Source organism: Orycteropus afer, unplaced genomic scaffold (assembly GCF_000298275.1).
Source record: "Orycteropus afer afer isolate SDZICR_OR568_19922 unplaced genomic scaffold, OryAfe1.0 scaffold00529, whole genome shotgun sequence".
NCBI lineage: Eukaryota > Metazoa > Chordata > Mammalia > Tubulidentata > Orycteropodidae > Orycteropus > Orycteropus afer.
In genome coordinates this window covers 1042822-1054773 of record NW_006922116.1, presented here as the reverse complement: position 1 = coordinate 1054773, position 11952 = coordinate 1042822, and the positions used below count along the sequence as shown (strand labels likewise).

Here is an 11952-nt window from a genome sequence, read left to right as displayed (position 1 = left end):
AAAAAAAAAAAAAAAAATCCGTTGTCATCAAGTCACTTCAAACTCATTGTGACTCTATAGCAACCCTATAGGACAAAGAATCACCCCAGATGGTTTCCAAAGCTACAACCATTACTGAAGAAGATCACCCCGTGGAACAATTTCTCCCATGGAGTGGCTGGTGGATTCAAACTACGAGCCTTTCAGTTAGAAGCCAAGCTCTTAACCATTACACTACCAGGGCTCTTTGTTCCCACCCCAGACCTAATAAATCAGCATTTAACAAGATCCCAGGTGATTCCTGTGCACATTCAAGTTTAAGAAGTGCTGACTAGTTTAGGAAAAACTGCATCACAGTTGGTATTTAGGTTCTTATTGTCTTGTGCTTGTTGTATTTTTTAAACAAATATTCTAGCAAAGCAATGGAAGTTTTTTTTAAAAAAATGTTTAACTTAAATTATTATAAAAATTTAAAGCCTATTAAGATTACTTTATGCATAAAAAGTTAACTCATATATCATATATATATATACATAAGTTTAATTACAAAAATTTTAAAGTTTATATTAAAATTATATTATGCATACAACATGGTGTATGTGTAACTTTTTACACATAATATAATTTTAGTATATACTTAAAATTTTTATAATTTAATTATTATGTATATAGTGGGAGGAAAGGAGGGAGGTTGGTTGTTAAACTGAGACTACCTTGGTTACTTCTGGATTTTCAGCCACCATGTAAGTGAAACTGATGTTGACCAGATCTGTACCACTGCAGACACACACTATCCGTCCTTCCAGATCATTTTCTGATTTTCCAACAGCTTCAAGAGCAGCCAGGATTTTGAGGTCCTATATAGAAATTCACAATATAGGAAAGAGATGTTAGACCACACAGCACAGGAGAAACGTGGTAAAAAAAAAAAGAAACCATAGTTTGATATGTTAATATGTATGGGGTAAATATTTTCTTTTTATTGAAGATACCCAGATATCTAGCATGATTCTAAAACCTGTAGAGGTGAAAACTAGAACACTACATATTACTTAACATTGTTTTAATAAGAAAGGTATAATATTGATTTAGAAAATTAGGTGTGAAGGTCTTTCCTTAAATTGTTGGCTCTAGCTCTTTGAGGTCCTGGATTATGATAACAGGATGGAAAGTGACTGTGTTCACAGACATGTAAGAGGTCTCCTACTGCAGAGGACAGTTGCCCAGGTTTCACACAGATAATTGGGACAAACATGGCATTACTGCTACCAGCAATCAGACATTACTCTCAAAAGTGAGATTACATCTTTCAAGTAGTCTGGATTACAAAGAGTGAATATTTTCATCTCTGGAAGCCAAGGCATCCTTCAGTGGAATGAAGACTATGTAAATTTACCCTCATTAGGAAATAAAATAGTCCCTTTGTTCTCCAAAAGAACTCAGGACAAAATGCCAACATACAATTATATAGTTATATCAGGAAGTTAACTTAATATAAAAGATGATAGCTTTTTTTTTAAAACAAAGTGAGGAATATAGTTTTGTTTTGAACATCTAAAAACCTGCAAGTGTATCATGGAAAAGGGAATAAACACTGTGCCAGAATATTCTAAAAAGAAATGTCTTTTAAATTCCTAGCAACACTATGCAAACAGCTTCTTATTCAAACAAATCAATCACTGTGAAGAAGGCTGATTTATGTTGTCACTTTTTTTTTTTTTCCTCAGAGGGAAAGTGAGCGTTCAAGGTGAGCCAAGGTCTGCATGCACTGGTGCAGGAACATGGAGCTACCCAAGCCATTTACATTTCCACAGTGACCACAGACCAGGCATCACTGTTCAAAAACAAGGACCTGCCACATTTTCCCAGTTAAGGGAGTTCTTCTTTGATGCTGGTCACACCCAAGAGACGTTGTTTTCAAAGATTCATAACATTTTTAATATCGTTAAAATAATACAATTCAAGTCACCCAGTTGACTCATTTGGTGTCCTATTAACCAGGACTTCAACAGTTATAGATGAGAGGATTTATAAACTGTATCTGTCTTAGCTCACAGCTAATTATTTTGGGGAAGTAACAGATAAAATAATTTCTGAGGGCCATTTTCAACCAAAGTACATCTGTATTTAGAACTGTGAATGAACATCAATCACAAGTACCTTGGGTATGGCTCCCAACCGAATACTGTTGATGAGGGAGCATTCTAGTACTTGTCCTTCCTGAAAAGAGAGAATGCAACATGGCAAGTAAGCTTCAATTCTGCCAGACCTGTGTGTGGCAGAGACAAGGTGCTTAACGAAGGTTTGAAGTGATGAAGGCAGTGCTGATTAGGGTAAAGCAGAAGAGGAGTGAAAAACAAATGACAATAATGTCCAGCTATCAGAAAAATCCCAAATATTCCATGTAAATATGTATATATATATGATTATAATTCTTAAAAATTATTTTTAAAATGTTACTTTTGTATACAATATCATTAATCATGTCTGTATATAATTAAGTATATGTGTGTACATTAAATATTAAGTGGGGATAATGCTGAAATACATGTATATGCTTATAATCCTACTTTTCTTAAATTCAATTCCAATATTCATTGTGTATCTTGTGTCATGCATTGAGATAAGCTCTGGGATATAACAAAATGAACATACTTTTAATTCACCTTTAGATTTCAGCTTGAACAAAACCTTTTTCTAGAAACCTTCACCCCCATCAAGTCAGACATACTGGTTTTATGCTCTTGTATCTGCCTACTGCCTACACTTTTCTTTCACAACATTCAATGACTTGTAACCTCCCCCCCCCTTTTTTTTGGATGCTTGACTTTGCTCCTAGACTGAAATCTCTTGAGGGCTAGGATGATGTTCTTGATCACCACTGGATCCCCAATGCCTGGCATATGAAGGCACAGCTTAAAAATCTTGAACGATTTAATAAATGAGCATAGGGTCCATGCCCTTAAGAGAGAGTCAATGTTGAGAAATGAAGCAGCTTAAACCAAATTGCAGATAAAACTGACTTGCTGTTTCTATGCCATACCTTGCCTTCACTTTTCCAGGTCAGAAAGAAGCCAAATTCATCCACTTTGAAGAGGCAGTTGGGTTCAAACACAAAGGATTCCTGTTAAGAAGAAATGTGTTCATCTACATGATTCACAACATTTTGTATCTAATAAAAATGCAGATATCTTTTAGCTTCTAAATGAGGAAAAATGAGAAATTACCCTTTTGCATTCTGAATCTTATGACCACATTTCTTATTATGTTATGGAAAGTCTTCATTGTAGTTTTTATATTGAAAGACTGATCAATCTTATACAGCATCATCCTGAAGGGCATGTTTAAGGAAAAAAAAAACACACTGATGTCCTGAAGGTCACAGAAAAGAAAGTTTCCTCAGGATCTGGAAGAAAAGCTGAAGTTTACAGCCAACTGGTCTCCCTCTCTACAAGAAGAATCATTGTCATTATTTAGTATAAGATCAAAAATCAGGAGGTAAATTTTGTAAATGTCATTGACATTTTTTTTTTTTTTTGGTCTGTACAGTTCAGCTTTCAGATGTTTAGTCTGAAAATCACCGAGGCTTTTTGCTTTTATATCCAACCTCATTTGGTGTCCTATTAACCAGGACTTCAACAGTACTTTGACCTACTCAAAGTGTAGTCCTTGACCTGCAGGATCAACATTACCTGGAGGCTTGTCTGAATTACAGAATCTAGGGTCTTATCCCGAAGGAGCCCTGGTGGTGCAGTGATTAAATGCTCAGCTGCTAACAGAAAGGTCAAAATGTCAGTGAGAGAAGACTGCCGATCTGCTCCCATAAAGAATACAGCCTAGGAAACTGTGGGGCAGTTCTACCCTGGCTCATAAGGTCACTATGAGTAGAACTCCACTGGATGGCACACAAGCCAACAACAACGGGGTCTCAGCCCAGATGGACTGAGACCATCTCAGAAAGATTCTAAGTAGGGCCCAGCAATCTGTGTTCCAATAAGCCCACCAGGTGATTCCTATGTACACTAAAGTTTGAGAACTATTGCTATGGACTTTGATACTAGAAATTCTGGTGAAAACTAGAGAATCAAAATGTGAATCGAGAAGGAATGTAAGGCAAATTCAGAAGCACTACAGCAGCTGTGTTTACTGGCCAACAGATTCTTAGTCTTTAGTAAGAGAGAACCATTGTGAATAGGAACACAAGAAAAGTTCTATGTCAATGAAAAAAGGGATGTTCAGGAAATGAACCCAGATGCCCTGTGCCCTCTGTTTGCATTACACCAAGACCTGGCACCCATGCTTCAACAACCACAAGTACTTTTTATGTTCTAAAGAACCAATCTTCCTAGATAATTACGCCACCAGCAATAAGGAGTTTCTGGCAGACAATGGATCAAAACAGTGACTTAAAGCAAATAAACAGTAATTTCAGGATTAAGATTTTAAAGGAAGTTCATATTCTTAGTTTTTACCAACAGAATTCATCTTTCTAAATTCCAGGGAAGCAGTAACATTCATCAAGATAAATCCAATGTCAAAATACTGAGCTACCAGAAAGTGTCAGAAATTAGGGTTCAGGGGATCATGAATAAAATCAGCCTTCAAATTCATATGGGCAGGTTCCTGGCAGATGAGGAATTATCATACGTGTTTCAGCTCTTTACCAGGTAGGTATGAGGCACTGTAGACAGGACAATGGATGAGACAAAGGAAGGAGAATGATATAACCTTTGCCTTTGGAGTCAAATGGACATAAAATCAAATCTTAGTTCTGCTGTTTAATAATTATTTACTTTCTCTTGGAAAGGACCTTTCTAAGTTTTGGAATACTTGTCTAATAAGTGGAAGTATTTACACCCACGTTTCAGGCTAATGTTGGAATTCAATGAAAGGGTGACTGTAAAAAATTTAGCACATAGTTACAATTCAGCAAGTGGTATATTATCAATAATGTAGAGTTCAAATTCATAACACTGGTAACAAAAACATTAACACTATTGCCAATATGAGATATTTTCTGCATCTCAAAAGTGGCATTTTTGGATGGTTCAACTTTTTGAAATGGCTTTGCCCAGAAGTTCATACTTGAAATGGGTCTTAAGAGAATGAGTGAAAGTTATTCAAATGAAGAAGCAGGCCAGGCAGAGGAAACAGCATTTGCAAAGATACATAGACCTGGCCTGACACTGAAGACTTCTGAAGAGTTTGGTATACTTGGAATACCTCAAAGAAGGTGGCAGGGAATGAGAAGGACACATCAGTGAAGGATGGCCAAGAGGGATTTGTAGCTATGCTAAAGGTATTTGACTTCACCCAAAAGTCTGAGAGGAGTCTTGTATCCTTACTGATTGAGACATGAGAATTATTAACTAATTAAGATATGAAAATAAAAACATTTTATTCCTGCTATGGATTGAATTATGTCCACCAAAAAGATATGTTCAAATTCCTATACCTTGTTTGGGAATAGCAGGTTTTTCTTTTATTATGTTTTTTTCATGTTAATGAGGTTTTATACCAGCATATACTGAAACCTAATCCCTTGTAAGTGGTGTCTTATAAAAGGGAACACAGACACACAGAGACAGACATACTGGGGGAAGACAGAGGATATGGGAATATATACTTCCAAGCAGCTAAGAAACATCTGGAGTTACAGAAGATGAAAGATATCTTCCCCTAGAACTGAACGAGACACATATAGAGAGACAGAGAGAAACATACATACACACAGAGAAAGAGAGAAAAAGAGAGAAAGACAAAAAGGGAGAAAGAGGAAGAGAGGAAGAAAGAGAGAGAGAGACTAGAGAGAGACTATCCCTGCTGACAACCTGAATTCAGAATCCTAGATTCCAAAGCAGACAATAAATTCCTGTTCTTTAAGGGATCCTACTTGTGGTATTTTATGTTACAGCAGCATTAGGTGATAAGACAATTTCCAAGTAATATCTGATTATAACGAAGCATTTTGGTGCAGTGTTCAAAAAATATGTCCTAAAATGGTGTTTACAGAGTAAAGTCACAATGAATAGGGTATCATTATTATTTGTTTATGTACACTATAAAGCCAAATAAGGATTTGAGATGACCCATGAAACTGTGTAAGCAAACCCCAGAACTTGAGGCATTTGGCATAACTAAACTGCTGATCTGGGTGTACAGTAGACTCCATTTTCCTCTTTAGCCTTACTTCTGCTTCTTGTACAATAGCTAGACTTTTGAAAAACTTTAACTGCCCTTAGCAAATAAGGATGGGGGTCAGTAATGCAGTTAAGATAACGATTGTTCCAGGAAACTTTCTGCCCACTCCCTTCCTTGCACAACTGGTTCTCAGGAAGAATGCTTACCCAGGCTGGCACCAAGATATCCAAATACTATGAGATATTAAACTAATTCAAACTTTATGGTTAACAGAACAATGCTCAAGGAGTCCCATAACTGTCTTGTGACCTCTGAAGCATGAGTTTATAAATGTCAATCAATCAGATTTTTTCTTTGTAAGTTCTTGAATTTTCTGTTTAAACCTTATGAAAAATTCCATTCACTGAAGCACTTGGTTAATTTCATGCAATCTGTATTTTTCTTGATTCGAACAGCTTTTATTCCTTCAATAAAACTCATTATGTTGAGTTTTAAGAGACTCCAGTTTGTTCTTTGACATTTCTTGGTATCAGAATTGTGATATTCAAAGGTGCATTATATTCTGTGATCCCAAGAAATTGAGGTCTTAGAGTTTCAGTACATGCATGGGCCCTTTGAGCTAATCTATTTCCATGGACTCAAGAGTTGTCTTAAGGTAAACCTCTTGAATTTCAAGCTCTGCTTCCTTGTATAGAGCTTTTCAAGATTTATTAAAGGATTTGGTTTAATTTTGTTCTTGCAAGAGCTGACCATTGTTAGTGGCAGCAGTAGAAGTTCTGGGTTTGTGCAAATCACTGTCCCAGAAGTTTTTAAGTTTGTGGAATCTCAGGCTCCATCAGCAGCAAAACAATCAGACAAATAAACAATACAAGCACATGCAGCTGTTTAAGAGCCATCAGGACAGTCACCAGCATAGAGTGGATAAAGACTCCTATGAAGGGACAAAGCAGTTCAGAGGGCAGCCAAGAAGCATAGGCTGCTTGCTGGCCACATAAAATAAATAAATAAATAAAAGCCTCCACAGCTGTCAGGCAGAGTTTGGTTTAAGCAGTACACCGGCCAAACCATGTGGCATCCTCCATTAGGATATGTTAAATCTGAGAATTCTAAACTTTGAAAAAACTCAAACCTTTTTGAAAATGGGAAATGCCAATCCAGGAGCAGTATGGAGTTCTGTTCTGGGACTCTAGCCCTATCTATAGACAAGCACAATTGTTCTGCTACCTTCTCATACATAGTTGTGTGGCAAAACCTTACCAAGGACAGTCTGCGAAATATGTGGTCACTTTGGGGTTCTTTTGAGTTATCTGAGTTGTCTGCATGGCAAACGAGAAAATAAACGCTCCTAAAATAAAGAAGCCCAATGGGACACTGATTTTGACACATGTGTATAAGTTCCTAAGTGCTATCAAGATGGTAAAATTGCTTTCCTGGAAGATACTTCGCAATTGGAGAAATTTTGTTGCTGTTTTTAGGTGCTGTTGAGTCGGTTCTGATCCATAGCTATCCTATGAACAGCAACATGCAACATGTAACGCTGCCTGTCCTGCACCGTGATCTCAATTGTTGCTACGTTTGAGCCCACTGTTGCAGCCGCTGTGTCAATCTATCTGGTTGAGAGCCTTCCTCTTTTTCACACAACTTCTACTTTGAAAAGCATGATGTCCTTCTCCAGTGACAGGTCCCACCTGATAACATGTCCAAAGTATGAGACAAAGTCTCACCATCCTTGTTTCTTAAGAAGCGTTCTGACTGTAATTCTTCCAAGACAGATTTATTCAGTCTTCCAGAGTCTATGGTATGTTCAGTACTCTTCACCAACACCATAATTCAAAGGCATCAATTCTTCTTTGGTCTTCCTTATTCACTGTCCAGCTTTCTCAAGCATGTGAGGCAATTGAAAATACCATGACCTGGGTGAGGGCACACCTTAGTTCTTAAGGTGACATTTTTGGGGAGACTATTTTTTACAATCAATGTCAGTGAAGCAGCAGCCAAGATATCAGATGACGTATAGCACTGGGGAAATAGGTTGCAAAAGACATCTTTCAGTCACTGAAGAGCAAAGATGTCTCCTTGAGGACTAAGGTGTGCCTGACACAAGCCATGGTATTTTCAATTGCCTCATGCATATGAGAGCTGGACAATGAATAAGGAAGACCAAAGAAGAATTGATGCTTTTTAGTTGTGGTGCTGGCAAAGAATGTTGAAAGTACCATGGACTGCTAAGTGAACTAACAAATCTGTCCTAGAAGAAGTGCAGACAGAATGTTCCTTGGAAGTGAGAATGGCCAGACTTCGTCTCACCTGCTTTCATCATGTTGTAAGAAGAGACCATTCCCTGGAGAAGGGTATCATGCTTGGTAAAGTGGAGGGTCAATAAAAGAGGGGAAGGCCCTCAATGAGATGTGTTAACACAGTGGCTACAACAATGGGCTCAGGTATAGCAGGGATCGTGGAGCTGGCACAGGACTGGGTAGAGTTTCGTTCTTTTGTACATAGTGTTGCTATGTGTCAGAGATGACTTGATGGTACCTAACAGCAACAACATTGTTGTTGTTAGGTGCCATCAAGTCAGTTTCAATTCATAGTGACCTTTTACAAAGCAGAACAAAATGTTGCCTGACCCTGTGCCATGCTCACAATCACTGCTATGCCTGAGCCCATTTTACAGCTAATGTGTCAATCCATCTAGTTGAAGGTCTTCCTCTTTTTAAACCACCATCTACTTTACCAAGCATGATATCCTTCTCCCGGGACTGATCTCTCTTGATGACATGTCCAAATGTAAAAGGTGAAGCCTCACCATCCCTGCTCCTAAGGAGCATTTTAGCTGTACTTCTTCCAAGACAGATTTGTTCATTCTTCTAGTAGTCCATGGTACATTCAATATTCCTCACCAACACCACAATTAAAATGCATCAATTATTCTGCAATTTTTCTTCTTCATTGTCCAGCCTTCACACACATATGCTATTGAAAAGACCATGGCTTGAGTCAAGGACACCTTTTTCTTCAAAGTGACATCTTTGCTCTTTAACATTTTAAAGAGGTTTTTTGCAGCACATTTTCCCAATGCAATACATAGTTTGGTTTCTGGATTGCTACTTCTATGGGCATTGATTGTAGATCCAAGTAAAATGAAATCCTTGACAACTTCAATCTTTTCTCCATTTATCATGACGTTGCTTATTGGTCTAGTTGTGAGGATTTTTGTTTTCTTTCTGTTGAGGTGTAGTCCATACTAAAGGCTACAGTCTTTGACCTTCATCACTAAGTGCTTCAAGACATCTTTACGTTCAGCAAGAAAGGTTGTGTCATATGCATATTGCAGGCTGTTAATGAGTCTTCCTCCCATCTTGATGCCACATTCATCTTCCTATAGTGCAGCTTCTTGGATTATTTGCTCAGCATACAGATTGAATAAGTATGATGAAAGGATAGAGCCCTGACACACACCTGTACGGATCTTAAGTCTCTCAGTATCCCCTTATTCTGTTTAAATGACTGTCTCTTAGCCTATGTACAGTTTAGCCTCTTAGCCTATATAATGAGCACAATTAAATATTTTGGAAATTCCCTTATTTGTAATGTTATCCATAATTTGTTATGATCCACAGAGTCAAATGTCTTTGCATAGTCAATAAAACACTAGTAAACATCTTTCTGGTATTCTTTGCTTTCAGCCAAGATCTATCTGTCACCAGCAATGATACTCCTCATTTGACATCCTCTTCTGAATTCACCTTGACTTCCTGGCAGTTCTCTGTCTGTGTACTGTTCCAACCATTTCTGAATTATTTTCAGTAGTATAATTTTACTTATGTTGTTGTTGTTGTTGTTATGTGCCGTAGAGTCGGCCCCGACTCATAGCGACCCCTCCTTGGGTTTCCGAGGCAGTATCACTACGGAAGTAGGATTGCCCAACCTTCCTTCCGAGGAGTGGCTGGTGGGTTTGAACCGCCAGCCATCTGGTTAGCAGGCAAGTGTCTTAGCCACTATGCTACCAGAGCTCCCAATATAAGTGATATTAATGGCATTGTTTGATAATATCTAGATTCTGTTGGATCATTTTTCTTTGGAATGGGCACAAATACAGATCTTCCATTCAGGTAGCTGTTTTTGAATATTTTGGGATAAACAAGTGAGCACTTCTATCACTCATCTGTCAGTATGTCATACTGTGGTGGCTTGTATGTGGCTGTGATGCTGGAAGCTATGCCACTGGCATTTCAAACACTAGCGGGTTCACCCATCATGAACAGATCAGCAGAACTTCCAGATTAAGACAGACTAGGAAGAAGAAGTTGTCTGCTACTGAAAAAAAATTAGCCACTGAAAACCTTACGAATCACAGTGAAACACTGTCTGATACAGTGCCAGAAATTGAGCCCCTGAGGTTGGAAGGCACTCAAAATGCAACTATAGAGGTGAACTTAGTGATATGGATGGAGTGAAGCTTTTGGACCTTCATTTGCTGATGTGTCATCACCCAAAATTGTCAAAGAGCTGCACAAATTCCTTAATAATTGGAAAGTGGGATACATTAAGTGTGAATCTAGGAAAATTGGAAGTTGTCAAAAATGAAATGGAACACATAAAGACCAATATCCTAGGCATTGTTGAACAGAAATGGACAGGTTTTGGCCATTCTGAATCATATAGTTTACCAGGCCAGGAATGACAAACTGCAGGGGGAATGAGACTAATATATTAAAAATAAGAGAGTTAAGTCTCTAGCCAGCAGAATGAAGTAAGCTCAGAAGGAATAAAACCAGGTTTCATATGGTTATAATGAAGAAATTCCAGAGTTGCTTTTACTTATGTATTTATTTATTTATTACTTTTATTGTGGGGAAAACATACACAATAAGGCATTTGCCAACATAACAATTCTACATTTACAACTGAGGGATACTGATGACATTTTTCATGTTACGCCACTATTATTACTAACCTTTTCCAAAATATCCCACCACTATTAACATAAATTCAATGCTCCACAAACAAAAGCTTCCCTTTTCCCCTTGTCTCCTACCCCTGGTAAACACTAATAATCTTTGGTATGTATCTATATCTATATATTTTTTCAACCTATCTGGGAATTTCCCTCCCACCTCCCAACAAAGAAAGTTCCCTTCCATGTATCAACCTTTCCTTGACTTTTTACAGTAGTGGACTAATATATGTCCTTCTGTGATTGACTTATTTCACTCAGCATAATGTCCTCCAAGTTTATCCATGTTGTGCAGTGTTTTGCAGATTATACATTATTTTTCACTGCTGCATAGTATTACATTATGTGTATGTACCACAGTTTTCTTATCCACTCTTCCACTGATAGGCACTTAGGTTGTTTCCATCTCTTTGCTATTGTGAATGGTGCTGTGATGAACATGGATGTGCACATATTGCTTCATGTCCTGGCTCTCACTTCTTTAGGATATATACCTAGTAATGGAATTGCTGGATCAAATGGTATTTCTATTTCCATCTCTTTAAGTAATCACCATATCGATTTCCAGAGTGGTTGTAACATTTTACAACCCCATCAGCAGTGTATGAGGGTCTCAATCTCCCCACATCCTTGCCAGCATTTGTTATATTCTGTCTTGTTGAAGTTTGCTATTAATACTGGGGTCAGATGGTATCTCATTGTTGTTTTGATTTGAATCTCTCTAATGGCTAATGATCATCAACAACATTTCTTCATGTGTCTGTTGGCCTGAATATCTTCTGTGGTGAATATCTGTTCATATCTTCTACCCATTTTTAAATTGGATTGTTTATCTTTAAAATGTTGAGGTGTTGGAGTTTTCTATAAATTTTAGA

At 37.7% G+C, this 11952-nt stretch overlaps 1 protein-coding gene across 1 annotated transcript in view; it reads right to left on the bottom strand.

The window, feature by feature from the left end:
• PLCB4 (phospholipase C beta 4) overlaps positions 1–11952 on the bottom strand; it is a 295192-nt gene that overhangs the window by 194832 nt on the left and 88408 nt on the right. Inside the window, exons 2-4 of the mRNA XM_042782935.1 lie at positions 3023–3103; positions 2140–2199; positions 693–836 (exon numbers count right to left, since the gene is read on the bottom strand). Of these exons, the coding sequence (XP_042638869.1) occupies positions 693–836; positions 2140–2199; positions 3023–3103 (285 nt within the window). The remainder of the gene's footprint in view (positions 1–692; positions 837–2139; positions 2200–3022; positions 3104–11952) is intronic.